The following is a 24706-nucleotide window of genomic DNA, read 5'->3' on the forward strand; positions in this document are numbered from 1 at the left end:
AAAAGAATAAGAAGAAGGCTGTCAGAGAACTAATGTTAACTTCTTGTTGGTAGTATAAATGATAGATTCACAGATTACTAAGAGTCAAGTCTTCTTTTATTATAGTAACAAAATATTTGAAAGTCTTTTATTTTTACATTGTCATTAAAAGCAACTAAGTATCAGCTGAATCTAACAGTGGCTAATTCGCCCTGTGTTCTATACCTCATAAGAAATTAATAAAAGCAAATTACCAAGGCGGTTGGTACTGTACTGGAGAGTTGGAGGAACTCAAGAATAAAATTATGGAATTACTTGTTGTATTAACAAGTTACACATTTTAATATCCCTTTCCTAAATAAAAAGTTGACCAGTTTGAACCCATACACTCATGAGGATCACTTTGAAACTACACAAGAGTGCTAAGTGCTTTTCAGAAAAGTGAAGGGTTAGATTGAGCAGAGGAAATTTATTTGTAAATGAGGATGGGGGCAGGAGTCTTGCAGAGGTAGCACTTTTTACATGCATTGATTAGGTTCAGGGTTCTCCTGAACCTACTGAATCTAGGAGAATTACTTATATATTACTCAAACTCAAGTTTAAAGCCTTCATATTCAGCTTTGTCTTGCCAGAGTACTACTCTGATCACATCATTAACCTTGCTTGAGGGAGAGACCAGCCATTAGTGCCTCTGTATAGTTTTTCAGGATAAAAGATCATATTCCTTAGCTTGTTACCTAAAGTCCTTCCTGAACTGGTCCTTGTCTGACTTATCTGCCCTCATCTCTGGACCCTCTTCCACACCTTTAACTCCATATTATATGAAAAGTAATAAACTAACAATACAGTAAATGAGCACTTTAGGAATGATAAAATTATGATGACTTGAAGCAGTCAGGAAATTACTCTTTAAGGAACAGTTGAAATAAGCCTTGAAAATATGTTGAAATTAATAAGTAAGGGTTAAGAGAGATTCTGAAAATAGAGGTTTAGAAATGTCCAGGACATCTTCCTGGTACCCAGTGTATAGAAATATTAAACGTAAGATAAAAAGCTTAGGGGACTTTTCTTCTTTTTCTTTTTCTCTTTCTCTTTTATTTTTCTTTTTCACTTTTTAGTTTGAAAATGTAAATATATACATAACAGTAGGGAAAAACAGAATAATAATCTCAGGTGGCCATTACTTAACTTTAGGATATTTGAACTTGTATTCAAAGTTTTGCCAGTCTAACTTAAAAATAAGATTTATTGGGATTTTTTTGGTCTTGAGACAGGTTCTCACTATGTTGCTTGCCCAGGCTGGTCTTGAACTCCTGGGCTCAAGCAGTCCTACCACCTCAGGTGCACACTACCATGCTTGGGTAGTTTTGCCAATCTTGTTTCACCTATCCCTCAGTTTTTCTTTTTTTCTTGAAGTATTTTAAAGCAAATTCCCAAATCATTTCACCCATATATTATTCAGTGTACATCACTGACAGTTAAGGACTTTAAAAAAAATACCATTATCTCATATAACAAAATTAACAATACTTTAGAATACTCAGTTCATCTTCACATTTCCCCACTTGTCTAGAAATGTTTTTTTGTAATTGGTGTGTTCAATTTGGGATTCAGAGAAGATCCACACAATGTATTTGATTAAAATGTCTCTTGAACATCTTTTCATCTGTAACAACCCCCTCCTCTTTAATTTGTTTTCCCTCATGGCATGTACTGGAAAATTTGGCCTTATAGAGGCTTTAACATTCTGAATTTGGCTGATTGCTTTGTTCTGGTGTCATGTAATTGTTATTTACCCCATATTTCTGATAAACTGGTATTTAGATTTAGAGATATTATCAGTTTCAGGTTCTTTTCCTTTCCATTTCTCTGATTTTTCTTTTCTTTTTAGTATGATACTTTGTGAATAGGACTGTGTACTTTCTATTACATAGCATTAGAAGAGGCAAATAAAGATTGGTTGTCTAACTTACTGGTGAAGATAAGAATGATCAACAGGTACGGGTTTTGTCCTCTTATCTACCTGTCAACCTTTTACCTAAGGGTTTCAGCATCCATCGTTACCTGTTCCCTAGATTTGTAATCACTTAAGGGTTACAGATTGGTGGTTTTCTAATTTGATTATTCCTTCTGCACTTTTTAGCTGTTAGAGAACTTCTAAAAGAAGCAATATTGGCTTAGTTATTAACACGAGAGTATACTTCTTATTTTGGTTTTAGAGCCAAGTTGCATGTTAGAATCTCTTCTTATGTATTTCAGTTCTTCTGCTTGTTGGAAACAGAATTCACAGTTTTGAAAAAGTGAGTTCATCTATAACTTATGGTGGTTTTAACCATTTGTCCATATGTCATTGCTTATATATTGGTAATAATTTAATTACCTGCCATTTTTGACCATTTTGAAAATCTGTGAACATTTTGAATTCTCAGAGTAGGGAATGAATATCTTCTGGGAAGTTTCCCATGGGTAAAGAGAATGTCCTTTCCTGATTCAGTGATTTAAGAACATATACCAAGTGATATATGAATGAGTACAAACCAGTATATAAGCTGCTTTACTCTTTAATTGAAAGTCACATCAAAATTATGTTAAGTGAAATCTCATTTGTCCATAGGATGAACACAGCATCATGGATTATGTTTTCATACATAATCATTTATAGAAACACTATGCTAATAGTTTCTTATTTGATGATAAGTGTTTACACCTGTATATTATCTAGATATTTATGTGAATATATATAAATTGGCTAAACAGAATGCTGTAGCAGCTATTTACACAAAAATTTATTATCACATATTGTCTGTACTTTAAAAATTTGTTAAAGCTTTATGATGACATTGTAGGAGATTTTAGAGGAGAACTTTTACGACTTTAATATAGCAGTTTGTTACTGTGAGTTCCTGCCTGGCTAGTGTCCATATGTAAACGTAATAGGCTTGCTCAGTATAATTAATCATTTTCCATTGATTGGACATTGAAATGATTTCTGCTTCTATTTCTATTAATAGTTTTATGAATAGTGTTACAATGAACATCTCAATTCTGTAGTTCTGTCTTTAGTGGGAATTACTTCCTTAGGATACATTCCTACAAATGGGGTTACTGGATCAGAGGATGTTTGACTTTTAATATTTGTCACCAAGTTGTTTTCATATTTACTGTGCCCTAGAAGTGAAGAGATTTGAGATATTTTTAAGATACCTTAAAAAAATTGTTTTTCTTTTTATTTTAATTAAGGGTTATTCCTTATTTTGGGAAAATCCTTAAAATAGATCAACCAATTTTTTTTTTAAACTATTGTCACCTTGTTTTTCAAATTACTTTTAGTAAGTACACTAGTCCCCCTCATCCACAGTTTCACTTTCTGAGGTTTCAGTTACTCACAGTCAACCAAGGTCTGAAAATATTGAATGGAAAATTCCAGAAACATAACAGTTCGTAAGTTTTAAATTGTGTGCCATTCTGAGTATCATGATGAAATCTTGTACCGTCTCGCCTGGGACGTGAATCATCCCTTTGTCCAGTGTATTCACGCTATATATGCTACGCTCTCGTTAATTGTTTAGCTGTCTTGGTTATCAAACTGATGGTTTTGGTATCACAGAGCTTAGGTTTAAGTAACCCCAAAGTACAAGAGTAGTGATGCTAGCAATTCGGATATGGCAAAGAAGCTTTAGTAAAATGCTTCCTTTAAGTGAAAAGGTGAAAGTTCTTGATTTAATAAAGAAAGAAAAAAAAATCATATGATGGGGTTGCTAAGATACATATTAAGAATGACTCTTCTGTGTATGAATTTGTGAAGAAGGAAAAAGAATTTGTGCTAATTTTGTGATTGCACCTAAAACTGCAAAAGTTATGGCCACAGTAAATGACAAGTGCTTAGTTAAGATGGAAGAGGCATTCAATTTGTGGGTGGAAGACATGACCAGAAATGTGTTCTCATTGATGGTAGTTGGGTTCAGTATTATTCATGGTTTCAGGCATCCACTGGGGGTCTTGGAACATATTCCATGGGGATAAGGGGGCTCTACTGTACAGGCATTAGACACAAAGACATCTTAATTTTACTTTCTTGCATTGCCACCTAATCAGGGCAGCAGCTTTAATTTGAATCATGAAATCATGCAGAGCATCTGTGACTGGTTTGCATGCTTGAACTTATCTGCATTTGCACTGAAAGTTTTTTTTTTAATTTTACTTCTGATCATTAGCTACCCCAAATTACCAGTTATGCTTATACCCTTTAGTAACATATTGCAGAGTTTGATCTAAATCTTGGAGTGAATCTTTATACCCTGGCCTCAGTTCCTGCATGCTGCTTTAATAGTAGCATTGTAGATCATGGCTAAAACTCCACTTCTTCCTTCTATGTAATTTTAAAAGAATTTTAAAGGAGTCAATATTATAAAGTAATCAAAGGCATTTTGGCAGTATCTATTAATTTTTTGTGCATTTACCTTTTGTTCAGCATTTGCACCTCCAGGAATTGATGTTGTAGGAATTACTATCATGTATGCAGAAAAGATACATGGAGGGTGTACATTTGCAGTGATACTTTTAATAGTGAAAAATAAAAGTAATGTAAATGTCTACCTGTAGGGAAATTGTTCAGTAAGTTATGGTACATTCATATAATGAAATAAGCAGTTATTACCAAGAATGAGGTAGACATGTATTGATATTTAAAGATGGAAAAAAGCAAATTGTGAATACGTAGAGTATATTTTCAGTTTTAAAAAAACAAAAATTGTATAGATACATTTATGCTTAGGAAAATTTAGAGGGGGATACATGGCAGTATTAACATGGGAATGTCTGGGAGTTGGATGGGGACATGGTCTTTCACTTTCTTATGTACTTCTGTATTTAAATTTTATACAATGAGCATGTGTTAATTTTGAAATTGAGAAACATTTCTTTTTTTTTTTTGAGACAGAGTCTCACTGTGTTGCCCGGGCTAGAGTGCCGTGGCATCATCCAAGCTCACAGCAACCTCAAACTCCTGGGCTCAAGCAATCCTACTGCCTCAGCCTCCCAAGTAGCTGGAACTACAGACATGCACCACCATGCCCGGCTAATTTTTTCTATATATTTTTAGTTATCCAATTAATTTCTTTCTATTTTTAGTAGAGACGGGGGCTCGCTCTTGCTCAGCTGGTTTCGAACTCCTGAGCTCAAACAATCCACCCGCCTCGGCCTCCCAGAGAGCTAGGATTACAGGCGTGAGCCACCGCTCCCGGCGAGAAACATTTCTTTTAAAATAATGAATAAGTGAACTCCTCCTATAACAGCATAGATAATAGGTTGAGTATTTATTTTCAAAGTACAATCATGTGCTGCACAACAGTGTTTTGGTCAATGATGGACCCCCATATAAAATGGTGGTCCATAAGATATATTGGAGCTGCCCTATACAGGTGTACCATTTTTTATCTTTTATACCATGCTTTGACTGTTACCTTTTCTATGTTTAGATATGCAGTTACTTATCATTGTGTTACAGTTGCTGATGGTATTCTGTATAGTATCATGCTGTATAGGTTTGTAGCCTAGGAGCAATAGGCTATACGTTATAGCCTAGGTATGTGGTAGGCTATACCATCTAGGTTTGTGTAAGTACACTGTATCATGTTTGCACAACAGTGAAATCGCCTATTGTCAGAACAAATCCCTGTCATTAAGTGAAGCATCACTGTATTTAAGCAAAGCATGACTGTATTCAAAACATGTTAGAGACTTCTTTTTGTAATCTCCTTCAGAACCATTTAATAACCTCAGTTTTTATCTCTTTTTGCTGATTCTGGCAAACTGGGCTCAAACAGCAGTCACTTAGAGCTAAACTGAGACTTTAAGAAGCAATCGACTATAAAAATTGTTTTTTATGCTACCAAGTCTCATGACCAATTAGAGTGTAGCCATTAAGAAGTCTTAAATCATTAATAGTACAAATAATACTAAGTTCTAAGGGAAAGTTTTGAATAAGAGGTAGGATAAGAGTTGTCATGAAAAAATTATTTCAATTGGTGACTAGTATTGTGAAATACAGGCATAGAAATAAATCATGTTGTATATGTTAAAGGAAGAGATTAATTTTAGTGTAAGTGACCTAACTATCTCATTGATCAATAGGAGTTAGCCAAAGTGGCCTCAGAAGGATTGGTATGAATAAAGAAGTTGGGAAAGCAATGTATAGGTTATTGAGTATGAAATGTCCAATTTCCTAAAGTAACAAGTTTGACAGTTGGTCTCTTTCACATTTCACTTTGACACTTCTTGTTTTATATTTACTGTGAAGGTACATCCTCAGTCTTGCAAACACACGTTTTGGCTTGTGATAATCGTTTAAATTTTTTTTTAGAGCAATTTTTGTGAAACCATGAATAAGTCAAAAATTTGTGTTATTTTCTAATATGAGTTCCTTCGTGGAATCAGTGCAGCACACACAGCTTGAAATATCAACAAAATGTTTGGGAATGATGTGGCTAATGAACACACAGTACATGGATGATTTGAGAAGTTCGTTTTGGTGATTTTAATCTTGAAAATGAGCCATGTGGGTGACCTGAGACCAAGGTGGATAATGATGAGCTGAAAGCTATAGTGGAAGCGAATGTATCTCAAACTGTGTGAATTTAGCAGCAAGGTTTATGTTACTATTCCAACACATTGAACCGTTTGAAACAAATCAGCAAGGTAAAGAAGCTGTATAGATGGATTCTGCTTGAATTAAATGAGTGTCAGAAGACAAATCACCTCAAAGCTTGCCTTTCTTTGTTGTCATGACATAAAGGCGAACCATTTCTACACTGTATTGTTATGTGTGATGAAAAATGGATTCTTTTTGACAATTGCAAGCATTCGCCACAGTGGTTGGATAAAGATGAAGTGCCAAAACACAGTCCAAAACTGAATGAATATTCATCAAAAAAAGCTAATGGGGTCTGTTTTGTGGTCCAGCACTGGTATTATCCACTACAGTTTCATGAAACCTGGTCAGTTAATTACAGCAGATGTCTGCTGCAACCACTTGGATGAAACGATGAGGATGCTTACGATTAAGCAGCTGAGATTGGTCAGTAGATAGAGATAGGCCAATCCCCTTGAAAGACAACGCTCTACCACATCACACAAACAACACTGCTCAAACTACAGAAACTGGACTCAGAAACTCTCTGTCATCCATTGTATTCACCAAACCTTGCACCAACTGACTACTGCTTCTTCCAGGCTTTGGATCACTTCTTGCAAGTAAAAATATTCAATTTTCAACAAGCTGTGGAGAACGCCTTTGGTAATTTCATCACCACTTGCTCTCCATGCTTCTTCGCTGCTGGCATAAACAAACTACTGTTAAGATGGCAAAACTGTGTCGATAGTTCAGGCATACACTTTGATTAATTGTACTGCTTCTTGTTTGAGATATAATAAACTACACTTCTGATTCACAATGGGACATTTCATATTTGTGACCTAAAGTATGTAAAATGCTAGGTCAGGAAACTTACAGGTCAGCTATAGTGGGCAAATTGTTTTATCAGTAGTTGGTTAGTCACCATCACTTAACTGTTACTGTACCAGAACTGCTGATCTTACTATAGATTGCTGCTTATTTTTCATTTTTTTCAGGTATAAATCCTGGTTCATTGAGAGGTTTCCTATTCTCTAACTTTACTGACATTTCCAAGGCTCTGTTATCTCCAGGCACACTCAACACATACCTATAGTTTTGAACATTGAAAAGCATACTTCACATTCAAGTTGAGGTCCATATAGATTCAATGTATCCTTAGTCCTGTTTAAATTATATCTACCACTTCTCTGCACCCCTGTGTTTAGTGTTCCCAGTGCTACTGGCTATAGTTAATAATGTTTGGTCTTTAGTAATTTTTTTTTTTAATGGTAGAGAGGGAAACAGAATTTGGAGTGGGACATTTATTTAAACAAAAGTTTTGTCATGACACAGAATCTAGATAGGATATATCTACAGTGTGTCTACCTACTATATATAGACATTATATAGCCAATATTTTAGTGTAAGTTCTTATTTTTAATTGATTAAAAGACAAAAATGAATGGAATTCTCTTTGATGCAACTTTTTTCCCCCCAGACCAGAATCCGTAGAAGCTAGCCCTGTGGTAGTTGAGAAATCCAACAGTTATCCCCACCAGTTATATACCAGCAGCTCTCATCATTCACATAGTTACATTGGTTTGCCCTATGCGGTAAGTGTCAAACGTTTCTCTGGAAGGATATTTTTAAAATTTAAAGGTTGAAAGTAGATATGTATGGTGTTGTACTTAAAACTTCATATTTAAAAAGCATATTTGTTTTATACTATATAATTAGATATATAACTTATAGTTTAATTTTTCATTAATCTTACTATATTGTTTCAGAAACTCTCTTATTATTTTCCAATTTATGCTGTTAATAGTTTGATGTTATATTTCTTTACTCTCTATCAGAAGACTGTAGTTAAGGTTTGTTGCACTGTCTACTGTTAATTCTGAATTATATAGTAATTTATATAGTTACCATTTATTGAGAACTTGTTATATTTGAAAGTCTCTGCTAAGTGTGTTTACTTATTTTATCTCATTTAATCCTCAAAAACGACCACATGAGATATTGTTTTCTTCTCTGTTTCATAGCTCAGAAAAATGAAAGCTTATCTAATTTAACTTATTCAATATTGCATAGCTAGTAAGAAGCAGTGTTTGGATTCAAACATAGTTGCAGAACTGGACACATTTGTTATTATGAAGATACAATTATGAGAGATTTTTACTACCAGAATAAAAATTACTAAATTTTTAGAAAAATCATATATTATATATCTTATAGTGATAATATGCCTTTGTTGTTTTTGTTATTCTTTAGTCTCCATATTCCTGAGTGTTATTTATTTATTTATTTATTTACCTCTATTCTAACATCTTGCACCTGCTTTCATCTTGAAGGTGGAGCTATGTGATCATAGGACTGTGAAGATATCTTTTGATTTGGTGGGGAGGGAATGAGGTTTAGATGTGAAAGTGACCACCCTCGCCTTATAAATAGATACATTCACTTACTACTGGGGTTTAACTTCTATCCTTATTTTAGTGGTATTTAAGGAAGAAATGAGCCATTTTCATATCTCTTGAGTATTCAAATTAAAGGTTGAATTTTATTTAAGTTGCTTAGTTCATATCATTGTTGAAATTAAATAATATCGTGCTGTGTTTGTGTTCAATTATCCAGGACCATAATTATGGTGCTCGTCCTCCTCCAACACCTCCGGCTTCCCCTCCTCCATCAGTTCTTATTAGCAAAAATGAAGTAGGCATATTTACCACTCCTAATTTTGATGAAACTTCCAGTGCTACTACAATCAGCACATCTGAGGATGGAAGTTATGGTACTGATGTAACCAGGTGCATATGTGGTTTTACACATGATGATGGATACATGATCTGTTGTGACAAATGCAGGTAAAATATTTCACACCATTTATTTATTTTTCTTGAATGCTGCTAACTTTTGTCAATGTTCGAAAAGATAAAGCACTTGAAGAATTAATGAATGTTTATTTTAAGTAGGACTTCTGCTACTATTGATGCAGTTTATTTTATTCATAGAAAAAGCCCCTTTGTGAAAAAAGATTTTATTAGAAATCCTTATTGTTAACTGAGTTACAGGCAGTCCTTTCTGAACTTTATTCCTGTAGGACCACATCTCTCTTTCCCTTAGTTTAATAGTAATACAATAGTAGTATACAAGATAGAAATGAGAGTAGAGAGTCCTTTGTGTTTCCTTTGGAATTATTTGTGCTATATAGTCAACTGTGATTTTCCAGTTTGGGGGAATTAAACATTTTGAATGATGCTTGTTTGACCTGACTCTCTCACCTCCTTTTGACTTGAACCTTGCAGCACTCTGGAGTCTCCTTGAACCAGAACCACAGTCTCCCCTCCCCCAACCCTGGTTCAACCACCAAGAAAGGCCTCCTCCCCTAGAGAAGGTGTGATTGGGACAGAAAGTGGGGTTTTGTTTCATTTTTGGTTTTTGACTGGTTTTTTTGTTTGGTTTTGGGTGTTTTGTTTTTGTTTTTTTGGTGGGAGGGATTTGGGAGGATGGAGAGGGAATAGCAGGATTTCAGCCTGAAAGTTACTGAGTTTATCCCTTGCATAGGGTGGGGAGCAGACAGTATTTAAGCAGGGCATTGTAGAGCACAAGAAAGTTTGATAGCTTTACAGAATTTCCTGGATCTGGGCCTTATGGCATAGCTTCATTATTTGATGTGAAGTAGTATGGCATTCACACATATTTGAATATGAGTATAAAAATCAATCCTAGAGACAAATATAAATTACTTTGCATTATTTGTAATGTTGTTCCCATCTATTAGATTAAGTGATTAGGAGTTGGATATTATTGATAAAAACATACAGTTAGGATTATATTTTAAAAGGTTCATTTATTTTTGCCAAAAAGTGGGAAATTAAAGTGCTCAGTGGAATGCAAAATTTGATATTTTTATGGAAAGTTGTAATATTAATACTCTGAGTATATTTTAATAACATTGTATCTTTTCATATTTAAAAATAAATTCTCATTACCCATGATACCTATCATCACATGAGTAATGACTTCAGCAAATTTATCAGGAGGTAGATTTAAAAACTAAAAAATATGCAGGCGTGACAGACTAACCAGGAAAAAAATTAATAAAATAAAAACTAAAAAATAACTTTCGTAACGCATTGCTTTCCTCATAATAGAAAATGTCAAATCGTATTGTAACCAATCAAATAAAAGAGCTTTCTCTTAGCTGACCTTGTCTAATGTGATAAATTACATACAATTTGGAAATGTTTTTATTTTATTGTAATGTATAATCTTAGCAATGCTTTCTTTTTGATTTAATTGCAGTGATCTATATATAATATACAGTTATCTCTTAGAGAATAGTGAAATTGTCATTAGGCTTTTTTATATCCATCTACAAATTCCTTAAGTACTATTTCGCAGTTTCTGTATTATTCAAGGTATTTGCTTCTGCGTAGCTGCTTTTCGTTATGAATCTATTTTCTGGTATTCTATTTTTCTGTTGCTCAACCTGTAGTATTTTTCAGGGCTTAATCTTTTTTCTTCTTATTCTTACTTTATACTGCTTCTTTATGTTTTGTATGTTCCTACTGCCCATATTTATCTCTTTCAAGTCTGACATCTATGGTTGTAATTATTCATTTTTCTAACTTTGTTTCTTCTGTTGTCTGTGTGACATCATTACTTAGCCCACAAATTTAACTTATTTTGGTATTCTAACCCTTATTGTCATTTGCCCTACTTTTCTTTGTTTTCTTTTTTTTTTTTTTTTACTTCTTTGATATATATTCTATTACTTTCCACAGTCTATCAGTTCTTGCCCCAACATTCTTAATTGAGAAGTAAAGAACAACACAATAGCAGTAAGTTTAGTACAGTTATCCCCCTTACCTGTGGAGTATATGTCCCAAGTCCTCCAGTGGATTCTTGAAACTGTGGATAATACTGGGGGATAATATGTATATATATTTTTTTACGATGTTTTTTCCTATACATAAATACCTATGATGCAGTTTAATTTATAAATTAGGCACCGTAAGAGATTAACAACAATAATTAATAGAACACTTATAACAATATACCATAATAAAAGTTTTATGAATGTGGTGTCTCTCTCTCTTTCTCTGTTAAAATATCTTAATATTTTCAGACTGCAATTCAGCATGGATAACTGAAACCCCAGAAAGTGAGACTGTGGATGGCAGGGGACTACTGTAGTTATATATTTGAAGTGGCTACTTATTTTGTAAAGAATAGTTAAGACCGTTTTGGGAAACAAGTGTATATATTGACTTTAGACAAATTAAAGTCTTGGCAATAAAATAATACAATAATAATAAATTGAAAAGTTTGCCTCAAGCTTTTGTCCATGTATTTCATTAAAAGTAATTAGGTTTAATCTCTGTCCTCATCTAAGGCCTCTTGTGTTCTTTAACTTCTTTTTTACCTGCTATTATTCTGGTTCTGTCCTTCTTTAACTCAAGTCTGGAATGTTGGAAAAGCCTCTTTAGTTGTTTTTTCTGCTTCTAGTTTCTTAACTTTTTTGAATTAATACTATATGCCACCACAGCACCTCTAATTATTACCTATTGACAGAGGAAATCTACACACATCCAAGTCCTGCATAATCTGACACTGCACTTCACTGATCCAATTTTATTCCCCTCTGTTTTTCAAAATGAATATTGACTTCATACATATTGACCTCCTTGTGGCCACCTTCTCTCTTTTTTTTTTTTTTTTTGAGACAGAGTCTTGTTCTGTCACCCAGGCTAGAGTGCCATGGCATCATTATAGCTCACTGCAACCTCAAAATCCCGGGCTCAAGTGATTCTCCTGCCTCAGCCTCCCGAGTAGCTGAGACTACAGGCATGCATCGCTATGCCTGGCTAATTTTTCTGTTTTTTGTGGAGATGAAGTCTCACTCTTGCTCAGGCTGGTCTTGAACTCCTGACCTCAAGCAATCCTCCTACCTCAGCCTGTCAAACTGCTAGGATTATAGGTGTGAGCCACTGCTCTCGGCATCTAGTGGCCACCTTCTGTTCATATCTGCTAAATGATAATTCGTGAACATTGCTACAGTGATGCCTTTTTTTCCTATTCTCTAAATGAGGTTCTATTCAAGTGCATTATTCTCTAAGAAGCTTTTCCCATTAACTCCAAGTAGTATGGACATCTCCATTTTGTGATGTCTAATAATGTTTGTAGCCTATACCTTTTGTATTTTAAAATTGTATTTGCTTTAAAAACTTGTGTATATCCTATATTTGTCTTCTTGTTTTTCCTGAAGACAGATTTCTGTGAATTACAGCACCTTTTAGAGTGCTAAGCTCACAACAGGCACTTACTAAGTGATAGTTAAATGGAATATGAAATCTTAATTAAGGATGGTTTTAATAATATATGTGTTCTGTTTTTGTTTTCTTTTTCAAGTGTTTGGCAACATATTGACTGCATGGGGATTGACAGGCAGCATATTCCTGATACATATCTATGTGAACGTTGTCAGCCTAGGTAAGTTTCACATATCCGATAAAATTGCCAATAATTTTACTGAGTTAATATTTAGTTAACAGAAATTTATTTATGAATTCTAGATTAAAGTGTTAATGAATCATTGTATTTTATCAATTTTATGATGTATTTTTCCATTTTTTGTTTATTATTATTTTTGTATTCTGACATCTCTAAAATCAGGACGATTCTTTTCATTGATAATGTGTCAGGGTTTACTTTTTAGGGTTTTTACTTTATTAATGATGCATAAAATAATAGTGCATCTTCTAAGTGATGGCATCTTTTTTCACTGGGATGCATTATGTTAAAGAGTTACTAGAAGAACACTCCCTTGGTTACAGAATTTGGTAGGTCTGTCATTCTTCCTATTTTCAGTAAATTTTGTTCCCCTATTTTTTTTTTTTAATTATTTTATTGTGGACATTTCAAACTTACATAAAAGTAACAGTATAATGAACCCACGTTTCCACCAGCCTGCATCAGTAATTATGTTTTTTAATCTATGATGCTATGTATTTCTTTTCCCCTTACATAGTATTTTTAGGCAAATTACAGATGATATATTATTTCACCCATATATATTTAATTATATATGTATTTATGTATATATCTGAAAAGAAAAAGTAACCACAAAACCGTTACTGTGCATGCAGCAAAATCTCTGGCTCTTCTAGCCACTATTGTAATACTGATTGGTTGATATACATCTCTTACGTCTCTAGTAATCTGAACCTATTCCTCTCACCCCACCCCTGGTCACCTTTGCAGTATGTTTAAGGAATTCGGTTTTTTGTCCTGATGAATTTTGCCAGTTTCAGTCTCATGATTTTACAATTTCCTCTGTATTTCTGTGAAAAGGTGTATTTATCTATAGGCTCGATCAGCTTTAGGTTCAATTTTTTTTGTAGGACTACTTTCATTTTTTTTAAATTGTATTTTTATTTTTTTATTTCAGACTATTACAGGGATACAAATGTTTTGGTTACATGTCTTGCTTTTGTACAGTCTGAGTCAATGTTATAAGTGTGTCCATCTTGTAGGACTATTTTCATAAACTCTGTTTTTCTATCCTGTGATATCTAGTTGTCTCTATGATGGGAGTCATTGATAGTCCTTAGATCCATTAATTTATTAACATTTCAAATTAGTGATATGTTAATTCTGTTGTTCATCACTTATTAGCTGGAATATTTCTATGGGAACAAACTTTCCCATATTAACTATTTAGTTCTCTTAAGATATATTTCAGTGAGGAAAGGTAGAATAAATGCTTGTTGATTCTTAGCTTATATTTACCAGTTTTCAGAGTAATGAAAAAATTTTAAGAATTGTCATGAACTCATGAATTTAAAGGTAGTGGATATTAGCCTCTTGCAGTTATCATCCTTATTTATGCTTAAAATTTCATCCCATTTTCGGCCAAGTTGGTTTTCTTCAAGTTGGTTTTGAAGTCTTTTTGACAGTACCCTAGTAGACCTTGATAGCTTCTTTGCTATCTGATATGACAAGATGTCTCAGGCTTATCTTATACTTCTGTGCCCCAAACTCAGAATTGACTTTCAAGACCAGAATTGCAGGGCTAGTCATGCTCCTTCCCACTAGATTGCTCACTATCCCTATTCTTTTTAGTAGACAAAGTTAGGAAGTATATTCTGTTTGTTTATTTTTAAGATAAAATACATGAGTTTATATTGATAATCGCAGTTCAAATTTAGGAATACAAATTCTTATTTAACCGTTTCTATATTGTATCTATATCTTTTTTTATCCTAGTTTGCAACAACACCAGAATAATGTAATTAGAATATCACGTAATTACTCAATCGCTTAATCACACAGAAGAATACAACAGTCTCAGAGTAACAATACCAACAGTAGTATCAACAATATGATTATATAAAGCAGTTTAGAAATGTTTTCCGTGTAAGTTATATAAAATATAAATCCTACAAAGGATGTATAGTCAATTTATTGGGTTTAAAGTCCCTTGAAATAATTTTACTGTTTGGTTATTACACCAGTTGGATACACACTACTGGTTTTCTTTTTGATTTTTTAAAATGAAACTTTTTGAGTTAATTTTAGATTGATATGCAGTTTTCAAATAATGCAGAGAGATCAGGTGTATCCTTTACCTAATTTCCTCCAGTGGTAACATCTTAAAAAACTATTAATATGATATCACAACTAGGATGTTGACATTTATAATAGTCAAGTTATAGAACATTTTCTGTTACCACAAGGATATCTCCTGATACCATACCCACCTCCCACCTCCCAGCCCTGTACTTTGGCAATCATGAATCTAGAATTCACTTCTATAATTTTGTCATGTCCAGAATGTTCTATAAATGGAATCATATATATGTGTATATATATGACCCAGTATGTTACATTTTGGGATTGGCTTTTTCATTTACCATAATTTCCTGAGAGCCATTCAATTTGTTGCATGTATCACTATTTCATTCTTTTTTATTGTTGAGTAGTATTTCATGGCATGTATGTACCACAGTTTTGTTTAACCATTTACCTATTGAAGACTATTTGGATTGTTTCCACTTTTGTGACTGTTACAAATAAACTTACTGTGAACAATGATGTATAGGTTTTTTTGAGAACCTAAATTTCTTTTTCCTCTGGTATAAATGCTGAAGAGTTCAATGGCTTGGTTGTGTGGTAGATGTAATGTGTAGATTTATAAGAAATTGTCACATTGTTTCCCAGAATGGCTATACCATTTTATCCTGCCAGAAATTTAGAAGTAATCAGTTATTTTTGATTTTTTAAGACTTGCTTTTTGTATTTTATTTACTTTTACAATTAGGTACTTTATAATTACATAAGAAGTAATTCTGTCCTTCTAAAAAGTCAAATATATAAAACAAGGTATATTCACATTAAGTCTAACTTCTATCCCTGTTCCTTCTGCCACAGAAGTAATAATTCTTTAAAAAATTATTTTTCCTTCCATTGCTTGTTTTATTATATGCACATATATGTCTATATATTTGTATTTCCCTCCTTATTTAGGTAAGCAGTAGCATATTATACAGTGCCTTTGACACATTTTTTTTTTTCTCTTAAAAATATATACTGAAGATCACTTCCTGGTAGTATAATGGAGATTGACTCATTTCTTTCTACAGCTTCAACGTATTCTATCTTCTTTATGTACTCTAGTTTATTTAGTCAGTCCCAGTGGGTGGACATTTGAGTTGGTTCCAGTCTTTTGTTATTACAAATAGAAGTCAGTTTGTTAAGTGAAAGGGCAAATATGTATGTAAAATTTTGTCAGATATTGCTAAATATCTCCCTCTAGTAGGAGCTGTGCAATTTTGAATTGCAACCAGTAATGGATAAGCATTCCTGTTTTCCCAAGCCTTACAATAGTGTTTGACAGACATGGGTTTTTGTCAGTTTAATTAGGTTAGAAAAGATAATCTCAATGTAGTTACATTTTGTATTTCTTTTATTGTGAGTAAGGTTTTTCTATTTGGTTTTGTTTCACTTTACGATAGTTACTAGTTATTAGCTTTTTGCCAAATAATTTTTGATGGGGTGACTATCTCTTGATTAATTCAGTGAGAGTTGGTTAAAAGCTGACCACTAGGAAGGTACATAATTAGAATATGTGCCAGTCAGTTGAGAGAGATCTGTTCATCATTCTGTGATAACTAGGATAATTATTGGTGATGCTTGGATAATTAATTACATGTCCTAGTAAACATTAAGGCAAGTCTGTTAGTCAGTTTTAGACATTTTAACCTAGATCCCTTATTTTCCTGTCTAAGAATAATCTGGTGTTATTTGGCCTCTAGACTAATAAGTATATACAATGAGAATGTTGGGGGGAAAAAAGTAAAAAGATCACTATGGATGATGTAGTTCATGGGTAGAGGCTGGGGGAGGTTAATGAAATATTTCACTTAATTGTTACATGTCCAGTGTTTCTTATTTCAAAAGTGATGAATGGTAATACTGCAATAGATTGTAATTAAGTGTCATTTACTTTAAGAAATTTAGTTTGTCATTTTAATTACATTGTTAATTACAGTTTTTTCAGACTTTCTGCTGTAAATATTCAATTTGAAAAAAGTGTTTCTTAAGTTAAAAATTATTTTCTTTTGGAGACAAGTCTCACTGTGTCACCAGACTGGAGTGCAGTGGCACGATCATAGCTCACTGCAGCCTGAAACTCCTGGGTTGAGGCAGTTCTCCTGCCTCAGCCTCCCAAGTAACTGGGACTACAGGCACACACCACCACACCTAGCTAATTTTTTTTTTTCATTTTTTGTAGAGACAGGGTCTTGCTAAGTTGTCCAGGCTGGTCTCAAACTCCTGGCCTCAAGCAGTCCTCCCGCCTTGGCCTCCCAAAGTGTTGGGATTATAGGTGTGAGCCCACTGTGCCCGGCCAAAAGTTATCATAGGGTTAAATGGAGTCACTACTTGGCATCTATTGCTACTACTAGATTATATCTAAACCATAAGGCAAAGGATGTTGTATATATTTTATACTAGGTTTTTCACTAAGAACATTAAAGAAATTATAAAATTTATCACATTTAAAATAGATCTGCTTCATATCTAAATTTATGAAAGTTTGATAAATAATCATGTTAATATTTTAATGTAGGAGTTTGGATAAAGAGAGGGCAGTGCTACTACAACGCCGGAAAAGGGAAAATATGTCAGGTGGGTAAAAAGGACCTATGCTAAATTAAAACTAGTATGACTGAGAGAATAAGCGATCTGCATATTTTTAGTTAGATAAAAACACCTTATTGATGAATGCTGATGTATATGTAATTTGCAGTCTCTGGTATAGATTTTAAATCTTCTTTTTTATAGATTACACAATAAGTATATACTTAATTCAGGAAATAATGGAAACTAGAGGGAAATAAATAGAAAATTTAAATTATCTATAATTTTCCTACACATAGGTAACCTGTAGGTTTAAAGGAATAAAATATGTTTATTTAGAAAGATGGCGATTCACTAGTTTATCACGTGGAATAGTATTTCTTTCATTTTTAGGAATAGAATTTTCTAAATTTTCTAAATTCTGATTACATATTCCGTAATTTTCATTTTGGCTTAAAACGTTGATACCAGTACACCTGGTTTTGAATAATCATAATTTATTCAACCATTCCTCTTTGATGTACATTTGAGTTGTTTCTAGTATTTTATTTTTGTTATTAAAGGCAGTACCCTGAACAAAACCCTCTGGTGGCATAAGTTTTTTTGTACTTTGCTGTTTTATCTTTGACTAGATCCCTGGAAATGTGATGGCTGGTCAAAAGGGTAAATACATATATTAACATGATTTTGCTCGATATGGCTAAATTCTCCCCTTTTTGAATTTTCACTGGTAGCGTATGAGAGTGCCTGTTTTCCTAGTTAAAACACCAGAGTATGTTGTCAGACTTTTGGAACCTTTCTAGTTTAATGTGTGAGAAATATTTGTAGTTTACATTTAAATGTATCTTATTATTATGAGTGAGGTGAAAAAATGTGTTCATTCTTTAGAAAGATGGAGATGACACTTTGTCATGTGGAATGTTGTTTTATTTCATTGTTTGAAATAGAAGTATTACATGTGCAGTAATTTTTATTTTGCCTTTGAAGATGGTGATACCAGTGCAACTGAGAGTGGTGATGAGGTTCCTGTGGAATTATATACTGCATTTCAGCATACTCCAACATCGATTACTTTAACTGCTTCAAGAGTTTCCAAGGTTAATGATAAAAGAAGGAAAAAAAGTGGGGAGAAAGAACAAAACATTTCAAAATGTAAAAAAGTACGTTATTGCTTGGTTTAAGTTAAGTAGATAGGATAGTATATAGCTGAGTTTTGTAGGAAAGACAGGAGAAGTGAGAGTAATGGGTAGTAGTTAAAAAAGGTGGCAGGATATCTAGCAAAATTTTTTTTTGTTAATTTTAAACAATGAAATGCATTTTAAAATTTTAATGCATTTTAAAGATTGAAGCAAAAGAAGAAACTTTGCAAACTGCTTTGAAATTATTTAATGAGACTAGTCATAGAAATGCAAAAGCTAAAATAGAAGAGATTGCTGTTTTAGAAGACAGAAATAACAGTCCTAAATTTTCAATAAATTATTAACAGGTAAAGAAGCAGTGATTATTTATAGTTCTCTATTTGAATCACATTTAATCATTTTAATAAGGCTCCCTATTTGTTGAATTTCTTATCACATAGATTTTTTTTTCACTTAAATTTTATGTGATGAATTATTCCTAGGATCTGATGACAGAAAACTGTTTATAAGCTAACTTTTCATTAAATTTGTTACAATTGCTAATGAAGATTTTTGTCATTTAAGGTAAAAAATACTTTCAATAATGGCAATGGTGCTGTATTATGGAGTAAAATTATACTTAGATATGAAATTAAGGCTTCAAAATAAAGCTTTTTTTAATCTTTGAGTAATTCCTCATGATATATTTGGTTATTTAAGTAGGCAGCATGTAGTTTAAAATACATTTTTATTTTCTAATTTCACCTCCCTGTTGAAGCTTAACTACCTAGCAGTCATCACGTCTGTGTCCCTCTGCTTTTCTGTTACTTGTCTACTTGACTTACTGTTACCACATTGTACTTGGACTTTGTGTACATGTAATTTTTGCTTCTGCTGTTTCCTTCACCATTTGGAATATTCTCTTTTCCATCTTTATCTTTTAAAGTCTTACTATATATTTTGAGGCCCATTTCAAGCACAGCTTCCTCCATGAAATTTGCTTCTCTCTTACCAAACACGATCTTCTTTCTTTGCATCCCATCAAGGCACTTAACACTTAAGCACATTTTGCTTTGTTATTTTCCTCATCTTTGGTAGATTGTTATTTACATGAAGAGAGATTGTCTTCTGCATATCTTTTACAATTTAGGAGCTCACATATAGATGTTGACTCACCTTTTTATCTACTGCTTTCAAATTATGATTTTCTTTTTGATTGTTATGTAAAAGTTAACATGGAAACTTTATCCTTGTATATTTCTGTTTTAGGTCATTTGGTTTCATTTAAATCTGTTTTTTGAATAAAGCATAGATTCTGCATTTTCTATGGCTGGAATGACTTTTGGGTATTTGAAATGAATCAACCCTGGGTCTTTGTGTCATGTTTATTTCAGAATATTGCTGTATATTTTAAAAGGAAGGGATTTTCTCTGGTATTAAGTTAATAATATTTGACAGGGCCTGGGCATGGAGGCTCTGGCCTGTAATCTGAGGACTTTGGCAGGCTGAGCCAGAAGGATCACTGTAGGCCAGGAGTTCAAGACCAGTCTGAGCAACATATCAAGACCCCATCTCTACAAAAATTTTTTAAAAAAATTAGCCAAGCATGGTGGCATGTGCCTGTAGTCCTAGCTACTGTAGAGGCTGAGGCATGAGGATCGCTTGAGCCCAGGAGTTCAAGGTTGTAGTGAGCTATGATCATGCCACTGCAGTCTAGCCTGGGCGACAGAGCCAGACTCTGTCTCTAATAAAGAATAATAATAATAATAATACTTGACAGGGATTAGAGGGGGGAAAAAGAATCCAGGAAATGGGCATAAAAAATGGCTATTTCCACTGTTCTGTTAAATTTTTATTATTTGAGGGCAATATGTAATATAAAAGATACAACAAAAGGATACAAGTTTTGTTTTATATTCAGCCTGCTACATGGCTAATTGTTGAAAATGTGAATGGAGTTAGCAATAATATTCTGGGCAATGACAGTTTTTAAATATTCATAAAACTCTATTAAGGTGTAGATGGTGCTTTAGCAATTCAAGACTTTGACATGATTAACATTATTAATAACGCAGAATAAAGAATTAAAAGACATGGATTATGTATTGTGACCCTATATATTAATTAGGACTTTTAAAGTAATATTTTCTGATTTTAACTTGATAAGAATTTTTTCAACTTTGTTTTAGTTCATAAAACCATTGTCAACAAATATTACTTATGAATGTTCTATTATTTTTCTTTCAGTGTTTCCTGTTTAAACCAAACTTGTATCTCCTTGACCATGCTTTAAATTTTTTTTCAGCAGCACAGCCATTACCCAGGCTCTAAAATCTATAAGTCATCTTTAGTCTTTGACATCCAGATGTATTCTCAAAAGCTCTATTGATATTTACTTTGAATGTCTTTTGTATACTTTTTTTTTTTTTTTTTTTGAGACAGGGTCTCACTCTGTCACCCAGGCTAGAGTGCAGTGATACAACTATAGCTTACTGCAGCCTCAGGCTCTGGGCTTAAGTGATCCTCCTGCCTCAGCCTTCAGAGTAGCTACGACTACAGGCGTGTGTCTCCATGCCCCGCTAATCTTGCTATTTTTTGTAGAGACAGGGTCTTGCTCTTGCACCAGCTGGTCTCCAACTCCTGGCCTCAAGTGATCCTCCCGCCTCGACCTGGGATTACAGGCGTGAGCTACCTCACTTGAGCTGATACATAGTTTTCCATTCTTTTTGCTGTTGCAACCTTAGTCTAAGCCCTTACTACCTTATAGTAATACAGTAATATCTTCTTATCATCTTTGATTTCTCTTTATCCTCTTCCTTCTTCATTCTGCATTTGGTTATCAGATTTCCTGTAAATGTCATTCTTATATCTCTTCTCTGCTCAGAAATATTCTAGGTATTGTTTATTCATAATGAAGAGCATACAGTATTTAAGTCAGAATTATAAAATCTGACTTTTTAAATAAGGCTCCCATGACCTAATTTGATATTGTTTAACAAATCTCTTATACTGCTTTTTGGTAGGTAAAAGTGATATATTAGTTTTTTCTTGAATTTGACATAATTCTTATCTTGTGCCTTCCTTCATAGTTTTTTGTACTAGCAGGATTATATTCCTTTTACTTGCCCATCTGTTTTACATAGTACATCTAGTTTTTTCCCCCTCATGTTTTACATAAAGTTCTTTTGCCTCCTTTTAAAAAAAATCTTGGTCTCTTCTAACATTGTCTATGTACATATTTGGCACTTAAATATTTGGATCTGTATTGCCAGCTCTAGGTTTTCGTTAGTCTCTCTAAACAGAGAGTTTACACTTTTGGGGGGGGATGAGAGGGAGATGAATAAAGTCTTAAATACCTTTTTCAGGATCTGGCAGATTAGTGGGCTCTCAGTACATACTTATTGAATAAATATAGCTGTTTACCACAGTTTTCATTTCTTAAGCCCCATTAAGGGTTCAAATATTATCTGGTAGTTGCTTAGAGAATTAAAGTAATAACATTTTACCCCCTCCCAAAACATGTCTCATTGCTTCAACAAAACTATAATATTTTAATACCTTACCAGTTTCTATCATAAATATTTTTCCATGGTTGTAATATTGAACACATAGAGTATTTGGAAATTTTTGTCTTGGCATCATATTACATACAGATTTTTATATTCTACATAGTCTGCATTCTGTTTATTTATTTTTTAAAGAGACGGGATCTCACTATGTTGCCCAGGCTGGAGTACAGTGGCTATTCATTGGCACGATCATAGCGCATTTACAACTTCGAACTCCTGGGCTCAAGCGATCCTCCTGCCTCAGCCTCCTGAGTAGCTGGGACTACAAGGTGTGCGCCACCACGCCTGGCTACATTCTGTTTTTTAAATAATAGTATTCTATATTCTAATAGATACCTTTATTTATATAAACGTATTCCTAATTTTGGCTTTATTGGTTTTTGCAAATATTATGATACCTCAGTAAAAAGCTTCAGTGAACCATTTGATTATGAAATAATAATTATCTCCAGTTTTTTCAAAAAACTAACTCAAAATTCTATATTTATTTTAGGCCTTTCGTGAAGGATCTAGGAAGTCATCAAGAGTTAAGGTGAATACATTGAATTTAAGATGTTATTATCAACTGTCAGTTATTGAGGAACTTACTCTAAGTGGTTGCTCATCCATATCTTAATGCTCTCTTCATGTGTGCCATTTCATTTCTTATTATCTTTACCAGAAGTGGGACCTTAGAGAATTCTAATTGGATTAATATAATACTCTTGTAATTTATTAACACTGTTAAAACATTAATCAAAAGGGGGGGAGGTATATAAGCAGTTTTGAATGTAATTTGAAATTGATTTACCACTGCATTCTACATCTCCGATACTACTATGTATTACTGTACTACACACATGAATGCAGAATCACATTTGGAACTTAAAAGTTTGCTCTTCTGTGTAGTTGGGATTCTAGGGAGTTAGTCAAGTCAGTTGTCATACTATAAAATCACCATGTAAATACTAACTAGTTATGTGTACCTTGAGTTAAGATATATCCTCAATTTTTTAGATGCTAACTGCTGAAAGACGCAAGGCTCCCCAACTTGGGTTCCCCCCAAAATATAGTTCGTGTTGGGTCACAGAGGTCAGCTTTACAGTAGTACTGTAGCTTTCTGGGTTAGGTAGTAAAAATAATGAATTTCTTAAATTGTCAAATATTAAATAGGATGTGGGGGAGCATGTTACAGTGTATCTGTTGTCCCTGTAGTACAAAGCATAATAATTATTAATTGTTTCACATTTCTGGAAAACAGCAGTCCAGTGATTATTCTTGCATAATTTTATAGTTTTTTCTCAAGACTGTTAATACTTGGTGTCACTTAGCATACTGTAAGTCCAAAGTTTCATAAAATGTTCTTTACATGTTAATGTTGGAGATTTTATAATAGAACTTAGTATGTTAACTTAGATTTATGGAATTTGATCTGATACAGAATAAAGCGATCTGAAAAAGTTTTTTGGTTAAGAACTATTGATACTCCAGCAGTCCTCCTTTCTTCTCTATATATCTAATCACCTGCAGGCAAATTTACCCTGCAGGCAAAATGAGGAAGGAGCATCTTTTACTTAACTAAAATACTTTCCTTTAGTACATAAAGAAGTGATGACATATATAAAATTTAAAAAAAATTCTTACGTATCTTGAAAAATATCTTTTCCTTAACCAGAAGATATCTCTTTAAAATCATTACAGCCCCAATAAGTAATTCTGTAGTAATTTCATAAGGTTCAAGAAATACAGAAGAGCTGTATTAAAAATATATTAAGTCAGTAGAGGAGTTTCTTGTGGGCCCCAAATAAGAAATGAAAATTTGAAAACTGAGTAAGTTCCTTTAATAAAGCAGAGGAAAACCGTAATATGAAACAGTGCTTCATATTTCTGTAAAAATCTGTTCTTTATCAAATGGTCATTGTAATATAGAATATGTATATACATAAAATATCAACCCTACCCCCTTCAAATAGTCAAGCAACTTATTACAGTTTATACTCCATTATAGAAAACAATACTTTTTGTTATAAAGATTAGTCACTCATATGGAGGATGGACTGATGGTAAATTTTAGTAATGTTTTATATGCATATGCACATGTATTACAGGATATATAAGGATCTTTGTGAAATCTATATGTGATATTAAAATTACAGTTAGGTTAGGTTGTACCTATTAATAAGGAAGTAACTTGTTTTCTCATCAAGGTATTCAATATTACAGAAGGAAATTATAAACGGCTTTTACCAATAAATTTGTTACGTGGACATTTGGTTCTAGATCTCAGAATTGCACTAAGTTAA

The 24706-nt window shown here is 33.2% G+C and overlaps 1 protein-coding gene across 1 annotated transcript in view; it reads left to right on the forward strand.

Moving 5' to 3' along the window:
* The window catches only part of KMT2E (lysine (K)-specific methyltransferase 2E), a 93913-nt gene that overhangs the window by 35781 nt on the left and 33426 nt on the right, over positions 1 to 24706 (forward strand). Inside the window, exons 3-8 of the mRNA XM_012650329.1 lie at positions 8091 to 8205; positions 9227 to 9456; positions 13007 to 13087; positions 17727 to 17785; positions 18725 to 18897; positions 22918 to 22956. Of these exons, the coding sequence (XP_012505783.1) occupies positions 8091 to 8205; positions 9227 to 9456; positions 13007 to 13087; positions 17727 to 17785; positions 18725 to 18897; positions 22918 to 22956 (697 nt within the window). The remainder of the gene's footprint in view (positions 1 to 8090; positions 8206 to 9226; positions 9457 to 13006; positions 13088 to 17726; positions 17786 to 18724; positions 18898 to 22917; positions 22957 to 24706) is intronic.

This window comes from Propithecus coquereli, unplaced genomic scaffold (assembly GCF_000956105.1).
Source record: "Propithecus coquereli isolate 6110/MARCELLA unplaced genomic scaffold, Pcoq_1.0 Scaffold32, whole genome shotgun sequence".
Classification (NCBI taxonomy): Eukaryota; Metazoa; Chordata; class Mammalia; order Primates; family Indriidae; genus Propithecus; species Propithecus coquereli.